At 44.6% G+C, this 26,665-nt stretch overlaps 1 protein-coding gene across 2 annotated transcripts in view; it reads left to right on the plus strand.

Moving 5' to 3' along the window:
- The window catches only part of IMPG2 (interphotoreceptor matrix proteoglycan 2), a 901,957-nt gene that overhangs the window by 509,831 nt on the left and 365,461 nt on the right, over positions 1–26,665 (plus strand). For both annotated transcript variants that reach the window (XM_069637266.1, XM_069637267.1), the window contains one exon: positions 12,071–12,232. In XM_069637266.1, coding sequence (XP_069493367.1) covers positions 12,071–12,232 — 162 coding nt within the window. The remainder of the gene's footprint in view (positions 1–12,070; positions 12,233–26,665) is intronic.

Consider the following 26,665-nt stretch of genomic DNA (forward strand, 5'->3'; position numbering starts at 1 on the left):
TTTCATGGGGAGTGGGTGAGAGATTGAGAATCATGAACTTCAATTCCTTGCCACCAGAAGTTTATCTTTCCCAGGTATAGTGTAATTCTGGGGAAGATACAGATGGTATAAATTCAGTTCAGTTCTACTGATTGTCTTTTGGGATTAATAGCTTGCCTCTAGATTTTAGATGTTTTATTCCAACATTCATCTTAAGAGGCCACTGATTACAAGGAATCTCTCTTATCCTCCAGTTTCCTTTGATGGAAAAAGAATCAGTGCTCATTTCCTCCCCAGTAAGGGAGGTGTCAGAACCCGGGGCAACAGGGGAAGTATAAGCTTCACGAGAAGGAGGAATATGACTATGCCAATCTTTTTCTGACTTTTCTCTATTTGATCAGAATCTGCCATAAACATAGTGGATCCCCAGTTTGTATCAGCTGATTCCGATCCCACCCCTGATACCATATGTGAGGTGGTCAGAGATGTGAGGCAGACAACATTTTGATGATTTCAGAAAATATGCCATTTTATTAAATGATATGTTTTATCAAGTTCCTCACTATCCCTACCCTGACAAGAATTTTCCTGCCTATCAAAATCTAAAGGAAACACTCTAACAAAGGATATCTGGCCCTCACACTTAAACATAAACTACACAAGAAAATATATGGCAATTCACAACAACATCAACAATTGTATTTCCAATGTATTCACAGTCACTCTTTATAACCCCAATGACCTCCCCTTCCCCAGGGCTCAAGTTAGACTCAGTTCCACTGTTCACCAAAAAGAAACAAGAAAATCCAGATTTGCAACTAAGATCCAATTCAGTTCTTGGCTCCTTCACTTTGTCAAAACAAAGTTCTGTTAACCAATGTTCAACCAAAAGAAAGATTGCTCTTCTTCCTTGAAGAATAATTTCCACTTCATATAATAGCATCAATAATATTCTGGGTCAAGATACTTTGCTGCAACTTATAAATGTCAAAGAGGAAATATAGCTCCTTGTCAGATCCAAAGAAACACAACTTCAGGCAAGGTTAAAGTAACACAGCTTCTTCTTAGCACTTTTCAATTGTCTCTTTATAGCACTATGAATCACAGTTTAAATCTTTGACAGGATGACTTCACAACACCTCTGTTTCCATCTGGATAACTCTCATGAAAGGTTAACATTTGTAGGGATTCACCAATCGGGTAACTCACCTGCCTGATAGTGTTCCACGCTCAATTGTGCTGTCAAAGTTTTACATCTATGGACAACCAATGGTTTTACCACAGCTTTGACAGTTTGCAACTTTGTGACTTTTAGCAATTCTTCAGAAAATAAAATATTCACATTCGTGCTCCTCAATACCTTCATGTAGGTAAGGCACTCTTCCTCTTACATTCACCTTTCAGAAGGGCAGCCTCTTTGCCAGTTGTCTTTCTGCAACATCAATATTTACCGCAGCTTCCGCAGTTTGCACCTTTGTGACACTGAACACCTTTTCAGAAAGCAAGATTCACTTTAGTGCCCCTCAACACTTCCAAGTAAGCAAGGCACTCTTCTCCTGAACATTCACTTTCCAGAAGGTCAGCCATTTTACCACTTTTGTCTTTCTGCCACATCAACAACCAAAATGCCCTTGAGGACTTAATTCTACCTTTCCTCTTCCTGGCTTTGGCAATGTGAGTTATACCAACATTTAGAGAACAATCACAATCAGCAAGCTTCACCTTTTTACAATCTTGCATTCGCCTCTTCGCTTCCTGCCAACCAGAGTAATTTAATTGAATGTCTTATTGTTATTCTCTTTTGGCTTTAGACAATGCTTGTACAACCTGTGGCTTGGGAAATGTTTGCACCACTCTTGGATTTGGGAAATGCTTGTTTCAATCTTGGCTTGGGCAATGCTTGTTCTCTAGAACTCACAATTGTCAATGTTCAGTCACTTAACTTCAATGTTACATTCTTTTCAACTGCTTCACAATTGACTCTTCGGTTAACCTTTACCCCTGGATCACTTTTAAGAACACATGACCAATCTTTCACCGGTTTTCAGAGATTTTAGTATTCAATTAACGTGGTTCAGAGAGTTTTCCTCTTACGCGAGTGCTAATAAAAATATTCACTTATACCCAAGCGCTACTTTTGTAACTTCCCATTGTCCGACAATCAATAGTCGGTTTAATACTGCTTTTACTTGCACGCGAGTGACTCTGCTTGGATACTGTTGCCTGCCTTTGTTCGTGCAAGGGATCAGAATGCTCAGTAACACTCACCGGCTTCTCTATTGTTCCCTGTAACGCTCACCTGATTCTCGCAGAGGCGCCGGTCTTGACTGGGCGACTACCGTATCTTCAAAGGTGATGTGTAGCACCCGGTTGGCTCTTTGGGCAATGATGTCTCTTGTTTTGCAGGTTCCGGCGATGGCGGATGACGGGCTGAAGTGAGTTGAAGATGGAGTCCGTATGATGAATAGAAGCGCTTGGAAGCACGTAAGTAAGCGCTTGTTGCCTGCTTCACGATGCGCTCTAACTGTCTTTTATTTTGCAGGTACGAGTTCGGAGCGGCTGCAGGGTGCCGGAATACCCACTGGGGTTGATGTGGAAAGGAGTAATGGCACGTGAGTATCAAAGTTCCCCAATGTCTTTAAACGCACCTTGTTTTGTCTTTCAGATGCAGGATGCAGCGCCGAAGGCCTCCGGAGCGTGCGAAGAGTCGGTAAGCTTTTGTCTTTCAGATGCCGGAATGCAGTGTGAAGACCTCCGGAGCGCACGAAGAGTAGGTAAGCCTTTGTCTTTCAGATGCCGGAATGCTAACCTGTTCTTTCTTGTCTTTATAGGTGTTGCTGAAGACTGGATTCAGGATGGTAAGCCTTTTTCCTTAGGCCCAGGATCCGATGCAGAAGACACGATGAGCGTTCTGCTGCAGAGGATGCAGAATAACGCAAAGCAAGATTCATCCACCGGGTGTGGTTTAAATAGCCTCCTGTAGTGCTTAGGTGTCTCCTTCCACAGCCACGCCTAGGTAAGAAAAGAGTTCCTGCTTTCCAGAAGAGTTCCAGTGTTCTGAATCTAGGGAGTGGCTCCTGCCCCACCCAACAGGAAAAGTAGTTCCAAACAGAAGAGGATCAGAGGCTCAGCTGGCAGGCAAGTAAGCAGCATGGTCTGCTGCAGGTAAGTCCACCCAAGCATCATGAGCCCGGCGCTTCCAGCGCTGGGACTGGGCACATTTATGAGCCTGGTGCCACTGGCGCCAGGACTGGGTCCAAAAGGTCCCAATTGGGACTGGTTGGCCCTCGGAACCTGGGTTATGGATCTGCTTCCAAGGGAGTTGGGAAAACCCTGACCTTTTGGAAGCAGAGATCATGACATTCCCTTTGTGTGCTGGAGGACTGCAACTGCTTCTGGCTTCGTATAAACATACGCCCTTTCTTGGTGAAGGTGTCTTCATGCCAGCCATGCAGTTATGGAGCTTGTCTCACTGCGGGGACCCTTGGATGTACACTAACTTTCAGCCACAGTCTCTGGTATGCTTCCTGCTATGCAATCTCTGCAATCAGGATCACATGGAGAAACACAGTCTTCCTTCATGCCTTCTGCTGTGCAACCTTTGCACTTCAGCTTTAGGGGGAACAGGACCCCCTCAGGACATGCAGCTGAAATCTGCTTGGCTAAAGCCGCAGCACCCCTTCTTTCCATCAACTTCTGCTTGGATTGTCAACAAAGTGCTCTCCTTCTGTTGTTGCTACTGCTGTGACTATTCCAGTTCCATCTCCATCTAATGGCCTGCACCTGAGTTTTTTTTTTAAACTTCTCTGCTTCCGTCAGGTGTGGGACATTATGCTTAACATGCGGACTACTCCTGCAGCATTGCTCTTGAGCCCGCTTCCTCGTCCCAGTACTTAGGGAATTATGGGACGTGTAGTCCGTAACAACAAAATTAGGGTTTCTTGTCAGCTTTCTATTTTTAAATGCAATTTTATTTCTCTTAAATGCATTTAAGGAAAAATCACAAGAGTTTACTTGAAAATGAAAAGGCAGTTTAGTTAAGCCATTATTTATAGGTTTCCTTTCACTGTACCTCTGGCATAAAAGGGGATTTTTAACCTTAGAAGTCTCAAACAGTCTTTCCTGTTTTGGGGATATTTAAAGATGTCACATCAGCTTTACACAGATCAACAGGCTTAATGTGTGGTTCAGCTACGGCCTGGTATTGTGAATGTCAATGTTGGCGTCTTGATTGCCGGTCTACAGGGAGCAATATTCCGCTGGCTCTGCTGCTCTACAATCACTGCTACATTTCTCGCTGGTGGGTTGCATGTTCCGTCCTCTGCCGCAAAGATTCCTGGGCTTGAGAGTTCTGAATTGTAAGCGAGAAAACAATGGCCAGCATCTTGTACAGCAGGTATGGAATGATCCGAAGTGTGTACCCCACTTGTAACCAGGCACAAAAGGGGGATTCAGAGACTGGGGCACTCCCAATTCCCTCATACAACCACTGGGGCCAGATTGTCTCTGGAAAGCACCATCATAGACCTCCTACCCCAGGGTCTGGTCCCTGATCCTGTCACAGTCTCTTTGAGTATTAGTTTTGTACCATGGCATTTTTTGAGAGTTCCTTAGATTTTGTGTTTTCCATCATTTAGCATTTGGCCTGGAATTGGACGGTATTTTAGTATCCTAAAAGGCAAAGGATAGCAAAATACTTTAATTCCAGTCGACCAACAAAAGAAAGCAAAAAGCACATGCAGTCTTGTGGGTGTTTCCCGGTGACATAAGTGATAGTTCTCTCTCTCTCTCTCTCTCTCTCTCTCTCTCTCTCTCTCTCTCTCTCTCTCTCTCTCTCTCTCACTCTCTCTCTCTCTGTCTCTCTGTCTCTCTTTCTCTCTCTCTGTCTCTGTCTCTCTCCCCCTGCTCTCCCGAAAGCCAGTTTCCTGTGAACATGATAGACAGAGCAATGGCTCAGGAAGGAGCTATGATAGTCTGGACAGGCAGGACACAAACTAAACCATTAGAAAACTCTTCTCATCTGGAATTCAGAAGGAGGGGAATGCACCCATCATCGAGGGAGTCAGGCACGCAAGGCCTAAGCCAATCGCGGCCAGGGAAAACCAGCAGGCAGGGCCAGCCAATTAAAGCCCGTATTGCCCCAATCACCATATTACCCAAACTATAAAATGCATAGAGGTTCCATTAGTTTTGTGGGGAAGAGGATGGCATTCCTAAGGTCAGGTCTGGGAGAGGAAGATAATCTGGAGAGAGATTGGAGGAGAACAGGAGAAAGGAGAAGAGGACAAAGAAGAGAGCGGGGGAGAGGTTGGATGAGGAGAATTAAGAGGAGGTGGTGGAGCAGGAGCAAAGTGTATAGCAGTAGGTGATGCGGAGCAGTATCAAGACAAGAGGCTGGAGTCATGGCAGCGGGAGGGGAGGAGGGCAAGAGTTGGAAAGTAAAGACATGCAGGATCACCTGACAGCAGAGCCAGAACCACGAGTGGGTCAGCTTTAGGTAAGCACAGTATTTCAGAACCCTGTCAGGAATACACGCTAAGGTAGGGGGTCTGCCAAGGATCTAGGGACAGAAGCTGGTAGAGGGTTGTTAGGTCTGAGGAGAGTCAGAGGCGCAAGATATGTATAAGCTTAATGATGAGAGTAATGGGCATTATATCCCTTATGATTTCTGAAAGCAAATCACAGGCTCTATTTGACGTGACAGAGCTAGTGGGATGCTATATCCCCAGGAATAGCAAGGCCCAAAAGAGAGGAAGATGTTTAGACTATGGTAGCCAAGAGCATGCCATGAGCACTACCCCAAGACCCTGGAGTTAATACCTAGGCAGGGGAGAAGAAAATCATGTCCAGACCAAATTGGAAAGCGGGCCATACCTTTGTAAGTTGTTTCAGGTGGAAAAGCCAAGTTTAGGAGACACCTCGGCCCAGAGGGGCAACTGTGTAGCTGCTCAATACAGACCCCCTGAGGAATCCAGGGGTCACACTACCTTTGGAGGCCATCTCACCTTCTCGGGAGGTGACACGGTCAAGTGAAATTACGGAACCACAACCTTTGTCTTGGATATCCAGATCCACTGGAACTGTAAGGAATGTGAATAGATAGACAAGGAGCTCATTTAGAGAGTGCCTAAAAGTCAGCTGACATTTGCTTCTGGCATCCGACGCCGTATACCAATGTATCATGACCTTTGCATTGGTACAGCGGTAAAACGGTGTAAACATCGATTGTGGTCCGTGTCTGCTGTTGTCATTGGTGGCGATCCACCCTCCGGCTGAAGTGACGTCAAACCCTTTCTGACGGTGGTCTAACTGCTGGCAGAAACAACGCTGCTACAGGTCTCCAGCAAAGTCCCTGCAGGAGGTTCATAAAGCCCAATTAGGCATATTACTGCACATTGGAAATGGCAAGTGCAAGGGCCCACAGTTCACAGACAGAGAATTGCAGGTGCTGCTGGACAACATGATGCCAGTAGAGGCATCATGCCTTGGCGCAGAGATGCACATCTTAGGTGGCAATGGGAAGAGGTACATGTGGTTGGGACTAGTCACTGCAGTAAATGCTGTACCCACTGTGCCATTGGAGGACGAAGACCTAGGTAAGAGGTGTAATGACCTTAAGTGTGCCACAAGCAAATAAATATCAAAGGCACAGGAAGCCAAGGACAGCACCAGTGAGGGGGGGACCAGAGACCATATCATGGACTGCCTGGGAGCAGGAGGTGCTCCCAATGATTGAAGTGCAGAGCGTGACGGTTCTAGAGGAGGGGCATGACACAGGTGAGTGGACAACAACAATCCTGCCATACATATATGAACCACGAACACAAATACATTCACAATCATACAGGTGCTACATGTACACATGTCAAACATCATTACCCCCATGCCAAGTGCACAACCACTAACCTTCCGGCAACACCCATTAGACATGCATCTACAACACTAGGCAGAGAGAGATACAAACATACTGCCTGACCACAAGCTGATGCCATGAATATATGCTTTGTCCCATGCAAGCAACACACTATAGCAGTCCAGTGGCCATGAAGCTGCACATGCCATATGGCACAGAAAGAGTTGCAAGTAGCAGTATGTTGCAACACCAGGGCACATGGCCAGCACCTATGGCGATCCTACAAATGCCATTAACATCAGTGCAGACACAGTAGACACAGCCAGAGTGGATCGGATAGCAGTAGCAGTAATACTACCAACCGGCCAACCCCAGCACACACAGTCACAGGTGGGAACAGTTGAGGAAGAAGACAAGGAAGGGGTGCCAGCTGCTGACCTTCTGAAAATGCAGTGGGGAGATGATAAAGATGTGCATGGTGGCATGCATGAATACTCAGACGTTCAGGCAGAAGAGTGTACCAACACTCCGCCTAGGATGTCTACCCCACAGAACAAACCTACTTCACATCACAATGTGCAGTCCATGACCGGACAGCCGCCTTGGTTGCAGGCCACCGCAATCTAGTCCATGAGGCCGGACGGCAGTCTGATGCAGCTGAAAAACAGCTGGACATCCAGGAGAAGATACTCCAACAACTGGAGCAGCATAACCAGCTCCTCACATGCCGGAATGAGATCCAGGCATCACTGAAGGAATCCCTGGACAAGCACACATCAGCCATCATGGGCTTAAGGACAAGGCAAGAGTGAAGTAGGTACAGTCCACAAAAGGCAGGAGGAGGCTTGAGCAAAGCAATGCTGGACAAGCAGCATCAAACAGGGAATTTACACGAGCCGGCTGTTGGTATCCTGCAGCGTGACATGCATCTAGACATGGTTCGGTGTATGGAGGCCACCATCAATGTGCAGGAACATCTCACAACTGTGGTTGACTGACAGGACCAATCACTCCAACAGGCCCTTTTACAGCTGCAGCAGCCTGAGTCGTCCCCATCACATGTGTCCGGTATGAGATCCCAGGAAGTAAGCCAACCTCGCACACACAGCCCCCCCACTCCCACACCACCATCAGAAGGTATTCCAGAGGGCAAGGAAGCACCTGCAAAGAAGATGGAGGAAGTAAACTAACCACTGCCTCCACATCACAGAGGAGTGACTTTCTGATATTGGGCGGCCATTGTTCTGTCGGCATTGCAGAGGTGCCAGGGGCGTATTTAATCTATGTCCTTGGTCGTATTGGTGTATTAACACCAGTTACTTCAGTGCATGCTGCACTGGTTTCCCTGTACTCGTGATAGGCGGGAATATGGCATTTGCAATACCGCTGCTATTCCGATGGTTTTTCTGAGTATGTGTGGCGGAAAGGCACTTTGTGTCACACTATAAATGAGCTCCAAAGACTGTAAGTGCTGGAAACTATCCGGGGCTATATCCTGAAGCATCTTGCTTTCTAGAGCAGGGAAAACTGCATTGTTTGACCTATATCAACCCTCTTTATGACCATAGAAAGTCGCTCTACTGTTCTACCTATCCTACCCGGCATTCCTCCACTTTCCTAATCTATCTTATCTATATAAAAGTGAAAATGTGTTTGTTTGTGGCGGGATTTGTGGTTAAGCGTTGTTCCTTATGCAATTCCACACCGTTTTACCAATATGCATCACATTTTGCATAGTTGCCTCTTAGGACTCCCGTGACATTACTGGCTACATGACATTTGCGCATCCCACCCCTTTCCCCAGATTTCAGCAAAAGTCCAAATTTGATTGTGTGTTTGTGGTGAAGCGTTGCTCCTTATACAATTCCATACCGTTTCACCAATCGTCACTAAATTTTGCATAACTACCTGTTACGACCTTCTGGACATTACTAGCTACATGACATTTGGACACCCCACCAAGTTCCCCAGATTTCAGCACACGTCAAAATGTGTTTGTGGGTTTGTGGCTTGGTGAAGCGTTATTTCTAATACAATTCCACACTGTTTCAACAATCTGCACCAAGTTTTGCATAGTTAGCTGTTAGGACCCTCCAGGCATTACTGGCTACATGTCATTTTGACACCCCACACCTTTCCCTGGATTTCAGCACCTTCACACATGAGACGGTTGCCTGAAATTGGTGAAACATCAATGTGGTCGTAGAAGGACCAGTCCCAACTCGAGGAACAAAACTCGAGGTCCAGGCTCTAGGATGTACGGTTTACAAGATATTTGCACCACAATGCACTGCAACGAACTGCACCACACCAGGGTGAGGCGACAGGTGGGGAGAGAACACAGAAGGTCCCAGTATGCAGCAGCACACCAACTCTCGCCTCCACCCAATGTCTGCTCTGCGCTATGTCAGCCAGCCACACACGCCCATTTTCAGTGCAGTTTACTTCAGTGTGCAAAGCACATCAAGCGATAAGAAAATCAGAACAGCTACCTACAGGATTAGTGTTATCATGTCTGTCTACAGAACCTGTTCGGAGAATGGTTACTTAAGCTAGTCCTTTATAAACCAGAGACCCTCATGCCACATGTTTGTGCGTTCCGTGGATTCCTTAGTGGCCATGATATCTATTTGTTTATGTCTGAAGAAATTATTTTACTTGGTTGGTTTCAGCATTGATAGCATATTTTACTCCGTGGCTTTTTTCTTTCCAAAGCACAATTGTGTTTCAACATGTAGATGTGTTTTATGTATTTGTTTTTGTAAGATGTTGTATGGCTCGGGGTAGTGCACATGTTGGGAGTATGATATTATATTGCTGATGAGGAGTAGTGTACTTACTACACATATTACATTCCTTAAAGTGATAGTACGAGTCTGTGATTGCATAATTTGACCCAAGTGTCTGTCCCGTGAAATATTTATATTTTCTTGCTTGCCTAGCACAGTGACATTTCCTGCGCTTTCCTTTACGGGCCTCTCCAACGGCCTAATGTTCTGGACTCATTTCCTGGGAAAGTGTTTTTCTTCAAACAGGGTGTGAAGTCAATTGCCATTCATTGCAGTTTTATGAAAAAGGCCTGTCTGAGTGTTTTTTCTACTGCATTTGTTAAGGCTCTATCTGATGTAGTTGTGTTCTTCGGCTTTAATATTTAAATGAGTTGTTCAGTCAAATGCTGATGTTTTTCTTTTTAAGAAGGGGCTGATTAGTGAAGTGCTCTATAAAGGGATTATCCAGTGAAGAAGAGAAAGTCGAGGTCGCCGGCTACTGAGGAAAGTCTGCCAGTGGGTTTCCCGCCACCAGAAGCCAACAAAGATGTCCCTACGAAACTGACGGAGTGAAGATCCGAGCTCCAGCCCATGTTCGAGTCCCGATCGCCGAAGCTATCACGAGGTACATGTTGCCGCTGCAACACCGACAGTCCAGAGGACTGGCGAAAGCGACTCCCGACACCCGTTGCTGGGCCTGCATCTATCACTGAGTCTTCTTTGGGGCACCGAATACTTTGCATCGATGTGTACCACATGCCTCATCTTCCCAGGACTTCCACGATTGATCATCGAAGAGCACTGCAAAGGTCCAAGCGGCAACATCACTGCAAGTGTTCCACTTTTTAACCAAGAAGCAAGGCTTATTAAGCATTTATGGTCTGGGCTTGTCAATACATTTATTACATGTTGCCCAGTTTGGAGGGGGATCCTCACTCAGAATTGTGTATCTATATCCAAAGAAAGCATTCTGCCATTACTTAACCTTAACCTGCCTTCCTTCCTTATTGTCTATGTTGATACACCTTACTGAAAGATTTGTATGCTCTATAATAACTGCCAGCCGTTGATGCATTTTAAAGGAATCTAAAAGTGTGATACCAACTAGCATTGTATAGATTTCCCATTATAGAATTACCAGAGTACAAAGTGTGTTATTGAATTGTGTGTATACCTCTGAACCTTATTTTTATATAAAGAACTGTGTTAGCACATAACATAGTGTGTGGACATTCCTTTGTGTGTGCTTGCTTGGGGACTCACTGTACTGCTAGTCTAGGGAGGATAGCTCAGCAGCAACGTGCTCGCCTTGGATGCAAGACGACACAGATCAGCACAGGTTTGATCCCCGGGTCCATGCTTAGAAAGCTCTGGGTATTAAGCGGGTTATAAATAACCTATCATATCATAAGAACCAGCCTGCATCACGTCATGAGTGCGTAAGCCTTGGTTGCTCGTCCATAGCTACCATATAGAGAACCGTGGCAGGGGTGCTCTGTGCCTTTACTCTGCCATATAGAAGGCAGAAGTACAGATACCCCCTCCAGTCTTTACACCCACCTACCTCAACCAGCGTGTCACCAGAATCACAAACCCGCGCTACTTACGCTCCTCCTCCACTTTATCACTGACCACTGCCAGATCCAACAGGAAAACAGTTGGCAGAGAAAGCTTCTCCATCACTGCCTTCACCCTCTGATAATTCCTGCCCCCCCACATCCAAGATGAGCCCTCCTACTCCCCTTTCCGTTATAATCTGAAAACTGCCTTATTCGACAAATATGCTTAAGCTACCCTCATGTATACTGTATCTCATGTCCACCCACTTGAATGCCCCTATGCATAACAAGCTACTCCCTTGGGTCCTGTATATCATGTGTACTTACATAATTGTCCAATGTATTGTAACCATATAATGTAATCTTTTAGCACCATGATACCTCCGGGTCTGGGTGCTACCAGCAAATGCAATAAATAAATAAATAAATAAATGCTATACTTTCCACAAACTACAACCTCCAGCATGGGGAGTCTCTCTAAACTCTGGGAAGAAGCCAAAACTCGTGTATGGCTTCTTCCTTTCTTCAACCCTGATAACGTTTTGTTAACTGGCTCACCGCTAATCATTGAAAGCCAGGAGGTGTAATCTAGATTTCTAGTTTGAAAGTGGTGCTGCTACCAAAGCCACGAATCAGCGAATTTCAGCCTGGAAGACTTTATATTCTGCTACTCAAAAGAACTGATTTTGTTAAAAAAGAATTGAAAATGAAGAAGAGTGATACAATTGAATCAACATCAAGCTGTATTGCATGCAGTATAATCAACACATTACCTAAAATGTCTCATATTCCTTTTCGAATGTATACTAAATGTTTTGTTGCTGCTGCTTAACTTCAATTTTCCTGTATGTTCTTAAATGTGGATAACAATGTGCAGACGTTAACAGCTGTTACTGGCTTGTTTTTGACAGATAAACAATGAGATTGGCCGAGTGACTGAAAAGCCTCTCATTCTAATAGCAGAGCAGATGGTTGAGTTCAGCATTCACCTGCCGGGAGAAAAATACAGGGAGGAGTTGAGTGACCCATCCACCGCAGAGTTCCAGCAACTTTCCAAACAGTTTATTTCTCAGGTAATATTGTCTAGTCTGATCTCTGTCTGAAACTGGTGGAGTCCTCTTAAAAGTCTCAGCACTGAAAAGAGGGCTGGAAGTACTCATGCTTTTCAGATTGGCAGTGGTATGGGTATGTTTTTTCAAGATAACAAATGTTTCAACTGCAACTACAAACCAAATCTTGTTACAAGGGATGAATTTGGTTGAAAAGTCAAGAGACAACCTAAAATGTCATCCTACTCTGACTTCCCGTCGGTGGCGGTCTGCAGGGCGGGGTGATCCCATTAACAGCGTTAGCAGGTCGAGGTGCGCGTTGCTTTTCGTGACCTAATTGCTGACATCACAAATGTTGGTATTTTCTGAAATAATTATGTGCCATAGTTGACTTGAAATTGAGCTTCTTGAATTAATGCAGAGGTTCAATGGATGAGATATTTGGTATTTTGTATTTGTTTATTATTTGTATCACGCGCCAACCCTGAGGTAACTGGGCGCTGGAAAACTTGAGTGTTACAGGCATAGATGTACTCAAGAAAATGCAGAAAGGGGGTTCACACAGGGCGGTTTCCTGGAATTTAGCGTGCCTGTCTTCAGATAATATAATTGCATTTAGGATAACCTTTTGAATTTAGATCACCTTGTTCAATTTGTTACAATATGTTATTTTGTAAAGTTCATTGAGGGCCATCAGCCACAGAATGGTGATTCCGGTGCTCTTCTGTTGTGAAGTAAGGTTCTAATTCTGTTTCTTTTTTTACCGTTACGTTTTCTTCTTTTTTGTCACAATGATTAGTTGTGTGTTTGATATTGCATATGATACGTTGTTTTTTAAATATGGTGAATGGTGACCATCTGTATGTATTTTATCATTGGATTGGATTGATGGAGTGCACTGGGGGTCTGTCTAGCTTCACTCTAGATATTAGACTCCTGGTTTGTGCACAGTATAATAATTTTAAGGACGCCTTATCTCCCAAGGGTTCAGTTAGATGCTATATTTCTTGATCATTCTTCCTATACTACATGTGGAATCTTGTTTGGTTTTGTCATTTATTTAATGGGAATTTGGGCACATGACAATTTTATTTAACACATGTTTTATTTAAAAGGGATGGGAAGCAGCTACCAAAATTAAATGCATCTTGGGTTAGGTTTTAAAAGAAGGATGTGAAGTTTACTTCTTCCAATTCACAAATACATTACAATGTGTAACAGTGACTTGCTCCTAACCTAAATCAGGAGAGGGTTATTGGATCTGCAAAGAATGTATCTTGAGTAACTCCCTGACTTACTCCTGACTTAAATAAGTCAGAGTTCCTTGTTGCAACGTCTTTGTAAATCAAAAAGCCACATCAAGATTTAAGTTAGGATAAGTCGGAATAAATTCTTTGTGAATCAGCTCCACTGCTATAGAGTGGAACTCATGAACATAGTATATCTACTATTTTGCATTGCTTTTGCACTAGTAAGTTAACATTGGGCCTTTGAAAACTGTTTACCGAATTCAACCATTCCAAACATTCCTATTTATTGAATGAAGAACTGTTTCCTTTGTGTGTCTATCGGATATACTTTCTTTGAGTAATTCCCGTGATAACCCATTGCCTACTGACACTTGGAATGCAACGGGTCTCAACAGTCCACTGGATCGTTTTGGCCAGTTTGCAAAAGAGAAAAACAGCTCTTTATGACAGCCTGCAATGCCCCTATAAAAGCATGTAAATATTGTTCTCATTAGAGGCTAGTTGTGACATCACTACTAACCTACTAACGAGCCTAGTAAGGGCTTTAATATAGCCCCGGGGGCATTACCCTACTGGTAATGCCCCCCTCTGAGGTTTATATTGCCATTAGTACGCCGGCACGTCGTACCAGGGTACTAATAGCAGTTTTTCTCAAGTTGAGAAATGGCACTGCAACTGTTTCTCAACTTGAGAAAGAAAAAGCAAATAAAAATGGCTGCTAGGGATCAGGGAGAAGGGACTACACCTAGTCCCTTCTCCCTTTCCATGGTGGGCATTAAAACAAATGTAAGAAAAAAGTAAACAAAAAAAATTGCCTCCATGGAAGGGGCGAAGGAACTACATGTAGTCCCTTCTCCCTTTCCATGGCGGACACTAGCGGAGAAAACTCTGGGATGTGGCAGGGCTCAGAGCATTGTCAGGCATGTAAGACCCGGGCAAGGGCCAATGAGCTTGCTTTTTACAAGCTCATTGACCCTTGCCGCCTACTACTTCTCTGTAATCAGCCATCACAGTTAAGTTGTGACATCGCTATGCCTGCTGCCTGAGCCAGCACAAAGCACAATTTCAGCTGTAATGGCAACCTTTTCAAATTCCTTAAAAAAAACATATAACCTTTACAGGTATTCATTGATAAGGACATGTTTATGCTAGTATGCTTTATTTTGTGCACTGCTGGACTTAATCACATGAGCTTTTTTTAAAGCACAAAATGTTCTTAGATGCATTTTTATTAAACTGCTTATACTTTTTTCTGCAACACATTGGAAGCAGCATATTGAGGCTCATTACGGGTTTTCCGGCGCATTACAAGTCCTCGGGCGCACACAGAGCCCCCTGTCGGAAATGGTTGGTAATAGCAGCTTGACGGTATTACCAGCATCAGCACCAATCTGCCAGTACTACCAGCAGAAATGTGCCGATATTACTAATACCATCACCCAAACTACTGGAATTACCACCGACAGCCATCTTTAAAACTCAATCCACTTTCAATCCCCCACTTCCAACTGTCATCCACTGCTGTAGGAGGTGCCAAACATGTCGGGAAGCCAGAAGAGAGGAGTCCCTGACGTCCGCCTGCACGATCCAAAATTCCCAGAGGCTGAGCTGCCTGCACTGGCAGACATTGTAGTGCAGCACTCAGAGGCACTCTTTGGGGCTTGCCACAGAAAGACCGACCAGCAAAGAAAGACGGCCATATGGCAGATTGGGGTTGAGAGGGTGACGGCTGTGGAGCCTGTCCCACACACAAAGAGGGACTGCCGGAAGCGCTGGGATGATCTGCTCCTGAGGATCCGGAATCTCATCTTCCAGCACAGGAGGGAGATGCGGCTGCCACAGGAGGAGGGTCAGTGGCACCCCTCCACCTCATGACCTGGCAGGAGACATGCAGCTTCATCCTGCACATGGAAGGCAAGGAGTAGTTTGGGACAGCAGAGGCGGAAGCTGAGACCCAAGGCAAAGGTGGTTAGTGCAACAAACCCCATGTAAATGCAAATATCATGTCCAACTGGTTCCATGGGCCTCATTACGACCCAGGCGGTAAGTTACCGCCTGGGCCGTGACTTTACCACCATGGCGTAAACTAAGTTTACGCCATGGTGGTTGGCGGACTTACCGCCCCATTCCGACCTTGGCGGGGCGGTAAGTCCCCAATCCCCATTTACCCTTCCCCATTCCCATTTTTGCCCCATAGGGCATAATGGGAGTGGGGAAGGCGTTAATTACGCCACCGTAAACTACGGTGGCGTAATTAACTCCATGGTCCCTTAGCGCCATGGATTTTAACACCTGCTAAAAGCAGGTGTTAAGTCCGCCATGGCGCTAAGGGACCTCGTACTCAGGCGGTAAGGGTCGGCGCTGTTTACGCCGCCGTAAAACCCTTACCGCCTGAGTCGTAATGAGGCCCCATGTGTTTAAAACGAATGAAAAAATAATGACAGTGTTTTCAATATTTTCATTATTTTATTTAAATGCACCAAACACACTCCCCAACATATTTTAGGACTGGTGTAATGTTATATACTAACTCCAGTCCTAGAACATTCGGTGAAAGTGTCAGTGCATTTAATTTAAAGACTGCATACCATCCAAATACATGCATCCCCAAGCACTGAACCACCTAATGTGCAAGTGAACTGACCCAACACATGTCAGTCACAGCAAATGGGCAGATCACACACACACACACATTCCAGGAGATGCAGGTAGACGTAGCCGCACTCCCACCACCTACATTTAGTAGCACACATTAGGCCCAAGACCCCAAAGAGGCCACATTAATAGAGCAGGACACACAGACTGTTGCATGAGTGTAATGCAAGCCTGGAGACGTGGTTCCCAGATGACTAACAGCATGCCCATCTCTTCCCAAAAGGCACACAGTCCACGAACTGCGATGGATCTGGACCGTTGACATCTGCAGTCAACCCATTATGGTACTGGGATGAGAAAGAGGCGGCTAGGAGTAGTGAACACTAGTAAGCCATTTCACCACTCTAGTACTGAGACGAGGAAGAGGCCTGCAGAGTATTATAAAGGCCAGGGATGTCTCAACTACTCCACTAATTGTAACTAGGCAATTGCAATTTGGGACTCCCACCTGCAACCTGTAACGCCGTTGCAGGCGTATAAAAAGGAAGGAGACCCGCAGCAAAGACACCAGCAGGGAATCCTGTGTGTGAGGAGGCAGCTATGGCGGGTCCTGCAGGAGAGCCAGGATGTTAGCAGGACCAGACAGCAAGGCAGGGCCACCAGCATAATGCTTGCATCAGCCACCCCACCATCAGCTGCATCAGCCGCCCCACCATCAGCTGCATCGGTCGCCCCACCATCATGACCCACTGATGCAAGTGGCACATCAGTGGTGCCTGTTTCTGCTGCCCTCACCACACAAGTGGTCAGTGGCCCCATGAACGGTAAGCAGTGAGACACACCAGCCACAGTCTGGGCAGCTTGTACTGCTATCCCTCCTGTGCTCTCAACACCACCACCTACCCCTGTGCTTGTAACAGCCCTGGCCCACCAGAGAGCCCTCCTCCACTGCCACTGCCCAGCATACAATGACTGGATGAATGCCAGCGTGTCATTGAGTATACAAAGTCGGTACTCGCCATCCGAGCACGCCAGCAGCTCGATGAGATGCGCCTGAGGCAGAAATGCATGCAGAGGTTGAGCCACAGGACTGTGAGGTCCCTTGGACATGCCACTGCCGCCCTTATCTCACTTGCCCAAAGGGTGCGTGGGTGCGATGAGGTAGCCTCTGCCACAGCTGAGGCCATCAACCACAGCATCTGCTTGACCCTGCAGCACATGCGGGCCAGGGATCTGACCCTCCATCCTCCATCACCACCACCGAGGGGTGCCAGCCTAGAACACTGCATTTCCAAGCCAGCGACTCCAGCCATCAAAGGAGCAAGCAAAGAGCCCCATGGCCAAGAGGCACAACATGTTATTGGATAAGAACACTGGCAGGGTGCATCCTTGGGTTGTGGGTAGGGTGGGAGGAGGGAAGTTGTTTGTGGAGGCTGGGGGTCGGAGGGTTGTTTGGGGAGGTTGGGTGGAGGAGGGTGTTTCGGGAGGGCGTGGGGAGGTTGGTTGTTTGGGGATGGGGAGGTGTTCCGGGAGGGCATGGGGCAGTGTTTGGGGTTGCCACTGTTCATGTTACAATACAAAACATTTCACTTGAAGCAATGACTGGACATTCCTCTTTTCAAACATTTATCTACTTTGATGGTGCACAATATTTACAAAGGTGCAAGGGGTGTGCAGAGTGGAGGGTAAACTTAAAAAATGTTATGCACTCAGAGCACACATGCATGGGACCGGCTGGCACTGCATCATCATCCATTGGGGGAGGGATGTCTAGATCTGGTGGCAGGGGTATGCTGCGTCTGACGCAGATGTCATGCAACATTGCACAAGTCAGGACTATCTGTCCAACCATGTACACCCTGTACATCAGTCCACCCCCAAACCAGTGCAGGCATCGGAATTGGGCCTGAGGTGTGCTCAATGGCCACCTTGGTCCTCACATGGGCCCTGTTATATGCCATTTCCACTGGAATCTGGGGATTCCACAGAGGAGTCATCAGCCCTAGAAGCAGTGGATATCTAGAGTCGCCTACAAGGTGTTAAGACACAGATGTGACTCGTGATGCCCAGCAGTGGTATTACCTATCACACATCATCTCAATGGCAGTCTGTGCATGCATGTCCCATTTCACATTGTGCCACACTGTTTCACGTTCCAGCCTTTGCATCGGTATTGCAATGAGAAGCGGGTTGTCCAGTCTTGCATGGAAATACTTGCACACAGCGCACAGCCAATACACATTCAATTTTGGTATCTGACTGTGAAGCCACCATGCCATGGGTGTGTGGTCTGGGCCTGTGCATCTCCACCATGCGTGGTACCGGATTGGAGTCTGGGTCACATGGTAAGGTGGTCTGTGTGACATGATGGCGTGTGTGATTACTTGTGAACGGAGGGCATGCCAGGTCCCATGTCAGTGTAGTGACCCTCAGTTGTTTGTCAGTGTCTCATCCCATGAATGGGGGGGTGTCATTGGGTTGCTCAACGTACAATGTCTCCATGGGCAACATTGTTGTTCTTGGGCCCTGCACCTAGTCTTGGCCTGTACCCCAGAGCTTATGCCAGGTGTGTGTGGGCCTGGGCAGCCTGTTCTGGTAATGTGCGTGGCATTGGATAGGCACACGTAAATGTGCATCACTGTAATGTGTTGTCCCCTGTGACTGTTGTAAGAAACCTGAATTTATCCTTACACTTACTCCCCTTGGATCCTCTTCTCAGGTGGCCAGGGAAAGGCCAACACTTTTGGATCCTGACTTTGGGGATGGAGAAGCAAGGGAGGATCACGTGGGTAGAGAGTCCTTGGGGGTTGGGGAGAGGATATCCACAGGTGAGACATGGTATCCCCCTTCCCTTCTGAAAATCAACTTTGCCCTCCCTCAGCCTTCATGGGCTGTTGTAAATCATTTTCCATCACATCCCCTCATTCAACCCATTATATTACTGGGACGAGGAAGAGGTGACTAGGAGTAGTGAACACTAGTAAGCCATTTCACCACTCTCGTACTGAGACAAGGAGGAGGCCTGCAGGGTATTGTAAAGGTCAGGCATGTCTCAACTACTCCACTAATTGTAACCAGGCAATTGCAATTTGGGACTCACACCTGCAAACTGTCAGGTGTTTGCATGTGTAAAGAACGGGAGGCGATCAGCAGCAAAGAGACCAGCAGGGAATCCCATGTGCGAGGAGGCAGCCGTGGTAGGACCTCCAGGAGAGCCAGGATCAGGAGACGACCCCAGGAAGCTGTAGAGCCAAGGGCCAGGTGGGCCGCGAGAAGGCCACAGGTGGGGTAGCCTCATTTATCAGAAGTCCCACAGCCATAGCTGAGAAAGAAGAAAGGTGACAGACAGCGTCCGTGGAGCAAGAGCGGAGCTGCCAGCGAGATCCAACAAGAAAGTGAAATGCGAGTGGGATTCACGTGTGAAAGCAAACATGCCGGCGGAGCTGAAATCAAGAGCACAGCTGCCCAGAGGCACGCCAGGGACTGGTGAGTGTAGTGCAAAGAGCACTCGAATCGGGGTGTTCCTGGGACTGTGTGAGAAAGTCGAATTATATGCAGAATGAATGGGAAAGCATACGCCCGCTGAAATTAATCCAAAGTAATGGGTTGAAAGAGAAGCACAAGGACCATATAATTTGCAAGTGGTAGGGTTCAAAATCACAACAATTGAAAACCGAACTAAAGGAGGGCTTTTGGCAAAGATGTGCCTTGATGACAAGTATGTGTGAAATTCAAATATTGCATATTGAAAGCAAAACACGAGTCGTATGAGGCATAAAAGAAAGCAAGTATGGGAGATTGCGAAAGAGCATGAAAATAAGGTGTTGAAGGAACAAAACCACCACCAAGTGAACTATATATTAAAATACATTGTGGCAAGGCCAAAAGACTGCCAAAGAATTGAGCAATTCTTTGAGTTGTCTCGGTACAAAATCTCTAGATGCTGTCATTAATAATAGTTAGCATTTATATAGCACGACGAACCCTCAGGTTTCTGAGCGCTGCTTATTATTACGCATGGTGTGTGGTGCTCATTTATTGACCTCAGAAGGATGAAAGGCTGAGTTTGGCACTGCTGGGATTCGAACCTGCGTCAGCAGGCTCAGCACAGATGTCTAAGCGAGTGCTCTACTGGCTGTGCTATCGGACTGGCTATCATTACTCGTCCCCTGACTCAATCTAGTGAGGTATTGGTATTAATAGTTCCTCTGCAATGCAGCAAGACGAGATATCTGTGTTTATATCTGAGCCTGATTCAACAGCGCTCTCTCGCACCAGGTGCCATATTAACAATAGAAAGATGGCGGCAATGGTAGATCCCATCCATACATCATAAAAGTACATAAAATCAAGCAGCTAAATGATTTGATAGAACTAAATGCATCTAAAGATTGATATCTGGATATGGAAACTTCGGAAATAGAATATCTAGGAGATGCAAGAGAAATTACATCGACCCCTTGCATGCTGAATGTCGAGCCTGAAGTATTCTTTAATGAAAGTAAAATGAATGTAGCCAATTCTCTTGCTGATATGAACGTAGCACGAGCTAAAGAAAAGAAAGCAGATGACACCTTAAGTTTGCATGTGTTTAGTTGTCAAGACTTACCTCTGCCTAAATCCTCTGTTACTAAGTCGGACGATAGCTTGTGTAGCATGACATCAAATTATATGTTTTGGGCTCTGGATAGTCAACTCACAATGCTGGTAACAAAGTGTGAAAGCCTTGAAAAGAAGATAGATGTAGTCTGTACTTTTAATGAAAAGTATAAATCGGGTCCATAAAATAGTTAAAGAAGTAAGCACGACAACTGAAACTTGTCCTTTAAATGAATTTGTGCATGATGTGTCTAAACCATTGAAGAACACTAAAGTGTCCACACTAAAGTCTGAAAAATCCACCAAGAGAGGTAAAGTGTTGCACATAAAAGGAAAAAAAGCGAAATCTAGAGTGCTGTCTCAAGCATTCATGTACCCAAAGAAACAGTATACTCGTAATCTGATGAGCGGCATAGGTAAAAATAATCACCACTACTTTGAAGTGAAGTTAGCACCGATTCTTGTAACTGATCTTGATAACACCCCCAGTAATTCGAATATAACATCTAAAAAATGTAGTGGTACTGATAGAGTGAGCGCTAGTTCCACATCCACTCCAAATGTTTCGCAAATTGATGTACCTGCCATAAACAGCCTGCCTTGTGATTCTGCAAAACAGTAATTCCATAATAGTAGAGACAGGTAATGCATCCATTATAGCTAAAAATATACTGTTACCATGCTCAAACAGTCAGACTAATTTACATGAAATGTGGGCCCGAAGATAGTGATGGTGAACGCCCCTATCCTAAATCATTCTAACCCTGTGGTGAACCCCCTTGAGCTGCATAAAGCATTACAGCTGCATTCAGTTTCTAATAATTATGACACACTGCCATTGCACCGGGAAACTATCCTGCGAGTTTTCCACATGATTGTTCCCATACGTGGAATATCCTCACCGGATTGTTGATCAGGTGGAAAATACTAAAGAATATATCACCAACATATGGTTCAATCTTTCTCCCACCTTAGATTTTGTATTTAGCTATGAAGATGAGCTATTCCGATTTGGCTATACATCTAAAGTTGTAATGCTGCCCCATATTAAACCATTGTTACCCAAGCCAAAAAATTTACTCTTTGTTGCCGATAATCGAAATACAAAAAATAGGCAAGCTCTGCATTAATATTTATGACCCGCCAAACTGCATAGAAACCAAAAGAAATAAGAATGTGGTAAGAAATCTGATAAAAAATGACTCTGATTCATACCCCATATGGATGATGGGTGATTTTAATGCAAAAATAAAATGTAGTGATCTTGCTTTGTTAATAGCTAATTCCTCATGCCCGGTAGATAAAAAGAAAATAAACCGACAGGATAAACTCTGGGTGAACCTACTTGAAGAAGTTGGATTCACCATGTTAAATGGGTATTGCCAGGGAGATGCCAACATGGCATTTACCCGAGTCACGGGCAAAAGTGCGACAAAACACGACAAAAGTGCGACAGCGATTGATTATATTTTTTCTAACTTAGCCGGTTTATCCCTAATTGTTGAAATGGGGACAGTCTCCCGGAAGGAGAGTGATCACTTTCCTCTGCGTGCTTTTACTAAATTGCAGGCAAATGTAGACCTCAAGTCGGATCATCATCTGCATGGAAATATCTATCTGAATGAAAATACCAACCGCATACAGGGGAATGTAAAAAATGTGGCTACGGGTGATTCTATAGCACAACGTCTACTATATGAGTACACTAACAAGTACCAAGACTGTGGTGGCCCAGGTAAGGAGATTATACTAGTTTCATCTATTATGTTGATGAAAATTAGTGAAGGTTGCAATAGTATGCGAAAGTGCAATGTATGAGTGGTCCAATATTTCACTTAAAAAAAGGGTATTTTATGATTAAAAAAATTGCAGAAGCGAAAAAAATCATGCAAATCGAGATTGGGGCAATATTGTATCCAGTATTATGCCTCTATGAGAACAGCCAAGTGACCTTGCATTTTAAATTAGTTAAGCAATCTTATCGTTCCTGGCTCGGGGGATATAAAAAATCCCTTAAACTACAGCATTGGAAAATAATCGCAATGTTGGCTATTCAAAGAAACTGGACAGAAATTTGGCGTGTTATTCAGGGCACAAAAAAAAGGGATCTACCCATCAACTGTGCAGCTGAAGATGAGTGGGAAAAGCAAATACTATCTACCCTTGGAAATATAGACACATCCACGGATGCGTTAAAGATTCCTCTGAGTACATGGGTTTGTAAAGCAACAATTAGTGGCAACTTAAAAATGATTGTTGGTTTGAATAGCTCTCGAGCAGCGGGCCCTGATGGGGTATGCAATAACTTGTTAACATTTTGTCCTGAGTGTTGGGCCAAAGCTCTATTTATTCTGTTTAACGAAATTGGTGTGAGTGGTAGTATATCTCCTACTTGGAAGATGAGTAATATACTTCCGGTATATAAGAAAGGTGCATGGAGTACACCTGAAAACTATGTCTATTAGCCAAGCTTGAGATACCGGCGAAAATCTTCTCTTGAGTCCTTCTAGTTGAGTGGATTAATGCAAAAAATATTCTGCCGTCCAACCAGACTGGGTCCAGTTCAAAAGCTAATACTTCACATAATATAATACTATTAACATCAGCAGTTGAATATTCTTGGATGCGGTGCAATTCTAATATGTACTGCGCCTATATCGATTTTAGTGCGGCCTTTGATTCAGTGCATCGGAACACACTATGGGCCAAGCTAGTAAAATGGAACCTTCCTGCTGGTTTATTTTCTAAGCTGCTGTCCTTATATTCAGATACCTCAGTAAAAGTTTGCTTGGATGGCAGAGGGAAACTTTCAAAGTCGTTCCTAACTTACCAAGGTGTTAAACAGGGATGCATAGTGGCGGCCACACTTTTTAATCTCTATTTGGCAGACTTCCAATATTATTTGATAAACCATCACATATGTCCGGCAAAAATAGGCTCCATGTTTTTTAATTGGTTGGCATATGCAGACAATTTGCTTTTACTCTATTTGGCCTACAGATCTCTCTTAATGCCTTGAGTGATTTTGATAGTTTGAACAACCTCGAAGTAAATATAGAGAAAAGCAAAATTATGGTGTTTGCAAAAAACCAAGCCCGCCAAAAAAAATGTGGTTGGACTTTCAATGGTGCTCCATTAGAACAAGTCGAGACGTACAAATACCTGGGTCTATACGTAGACCATAGGCTCAATTGGAAGTCACTCTGGTTTGAACTTAAAGGCAAATGTTTAAAAGTAGTAAGCATCATAAGTTGTTTTATTGGGAAAAATATGGGTTATTCTGTTAAGACCATTATGCTTCTTTACACAGCAAGAGTTAAACCCATCTTAATGTATGGTGTGGAGATCTGGGGTCACAACTTCTCCAAGGAATTACACAATTTTGAGGCAGTTATCTTTCGTAAATTGTTGCGCTTTCCCCAATGTGTCTCCGTTGAGTATATTTTGTTGGAGTTTGAATTGAACAGCATTAACATCGACGTTAACTGCAGAAATACTATGTGTTATGAAAATGTGTTGGTGTTGGATAATAACACAATAGCAGTACAGTTCATTTCAACATTTAAGAATATTGGCAATTGCATGAAAATGGGTTCCTTTGGTAAAACTATGGCTATACACAATATCTGGAGAGTGAAATACGTGTGTATCTCAAACACATCTCAAAGCACACCTAGATTCAAATCATGGCTGAAAACGATGTGTAAAGAACACATTACTGAGACTAACATAATGCCATTGGTGACTCTCAGTAATAGCGGAAAGTATTTACAGTAACGTATAGTGCACACTGTTACTCCAGCCTACTATCAGGCATCTCCCTGTCCAAAGGTAATACGTCAATATATTCTGCTCAAATGTAACTGTTGTGAAACGTTGGAAATTAAAGGGGCATTAATAGGCATACCGCGAGTGGCAAGATGGCGCCGTCTTTGTGGAGAGTTAAGAATTGAAACACTGACTCATTTATTTGTTGAGTGTGAAAGTCTTCACCAAATTAGAGAACGTTATTTGAAATCATATGACAAGCAGTTCAATGACATGTATAAGCTTTGGAGCCTTTTTATGGATGGAAACTATATGAATTTTATATAAAATTTAACAAAGTTTTATTGGAAATGTATTCTAATTTTAAATGAACTATCTGAAGGTGTATTTTAAGTGTTTATATCTGTAATTAGTTATTGAAGTCAGATTTTGAGGTTTTAATGAGCAAAGTAGAATGTTTCAAATCGTTGTGATTCTTCTAATTTTATGTGTATATATTTGTTGATGTGGTGTATAAAATGTATAATTTGTATTGTTGTGTTTTATATTGTATATACAAAACCATGTGGTTACATGTATATTAAATAAATAAATAAATATATATATATATATATATATAAAAATACATTGTGGCAAGGCCAAAAGACTGGAAAAGGACAGAACACATTGTGGCAAAGCCAAGAGCCTGACAAATGGAAGCCAAGTGAATGTGAACCTTAACAAAGGTACAAATACAGAAGAACTTGTGTGGGCTAGAGAGCTTAGAGTTCCTGGTTGCGCGACCTGTGAAGGAGAAAGCAATCTGATTGAACTGTTAAGAAACCAGAAAGAGCATAAAGGAGGTCTGGAGTAGCTTTTGAATATTGAAAGAGTGAGAACAATTACAAGTAGAACTGTCTTGAGCTTGGGGAAGGGAACCCAGAGGTTTTGCGGAACTGTCTTGCACTTGGGGAAGGGAACCCCAAGGTTTTGGGGAACTTTCTTGAACTTGGGGAAGGGAACTTGAGGGTTTTGTGGAACTTTCTTGAACTTGAGAAATGGAATCCCAAGGGTTTGTGGAACTACCTTGAACTTGGGAAAGGGAATCCCGATACTTTTGAGTAACTATTTCGAACTTGGGGACGAGGAGCTGATGAGTAAGCCAGAACTTTCTTTGGAACACTATTTCTGTTATTGCAGACATCCCTACACATTGTTTAGCTTTAGTTGTGAAAGCAAGTATAGGTTTTGGACACAGACAGACTTTTAAGTTGAACTTTGTGACTTTCCTTAGTTTGTTTAGGTAGGGAAATCCCACCTTAGGATAGGGCAAGTTAGGCCTTCAACCATCCTAACATTTGAGTTAATGAATACATTTTTGGTTTGCACTTTGAATCTGTTGTCTGTGTCTTGCTTGTCTCGGGAGGATAGATCAGGGGCAACGTGCTTGCCTTGGAAGCAAGGCAACACGGAGCAACACAGGTTTGATGCCTGGGTCAGCGCTTAGAAACCTCTGGGTATTAAGTGTGTTATAAATATCATATCATATCATATATCATGATGCCTTTACACTGTATGTAGGGCTTGGTCTTTGTTGTTGTTGCTTTTAGTCATCTCCCAGCTTAACATTAGTCTATTGGGGTTGCCCCTGGACGTACATTTGTCAACCTATTGACTGCCATTTCATAGGGAGGGGGTGTTGCGTTCTGGTACCTGCATTGTGTGTGGTTGTCCTGTCGGGGTTGGGGGGGTTGGATAGGCCTGGTCAGTGACTGATGCATCCCCAGTCATTTGCTACGCTTGTGTGTTGTGACCTGTCATTTGAGGGGTGCACTTGTGCGTCCTGCATAAACAGGGACCAATCTGCACATGCAGATGTGACATTGTTGCCTGACACCATTTGCCTGTCACTCATGCTGCAAGGAAGATAGGAATGTGCATGTGCTCACCCACCATCCAGGTCCTTTGTCCTTTGCAAACTCCATGTCGGCTGGCAGCGTGCTGTTAGTATCTGCCTGTCAGTGAGGGCCCAGGGTATGGCCCTTGTGCGAGGGATCACTGCACGCCTCTGCTTCGCCACATACATCCCCATCATCCTAATCCTCCTCGTCTCCCAGGCCTCCTGTTGTCTCTGCTGGTACTACAACCCGTACAGCTGTGGGTTGGAATGCAGCGCCTCCAGCTCCATGTTTGCAACAGTGACTGGCAGCATGGTTTTGTTGGGAAGTGAAGGTGTGGCCCTTTTGTACCCTTCCTGTGTGCATTG

The sequence above is a fragment of the Ambystoma mexicanum genome, chromosome 7p (assembly GCF_040938575.1).
Source record: "Ambystoma mexicanum isolate Mex_15411 chromosome 7p, UKY_AmexF1_1, whole genome shotgun sequence".
Taxonomy (NCBI): Eukaryota; Metazoa; Chordata; class Amphibia; order Caudata; family Ambystomatidae; genus Ambystoma; species Ambystoma mexicanum.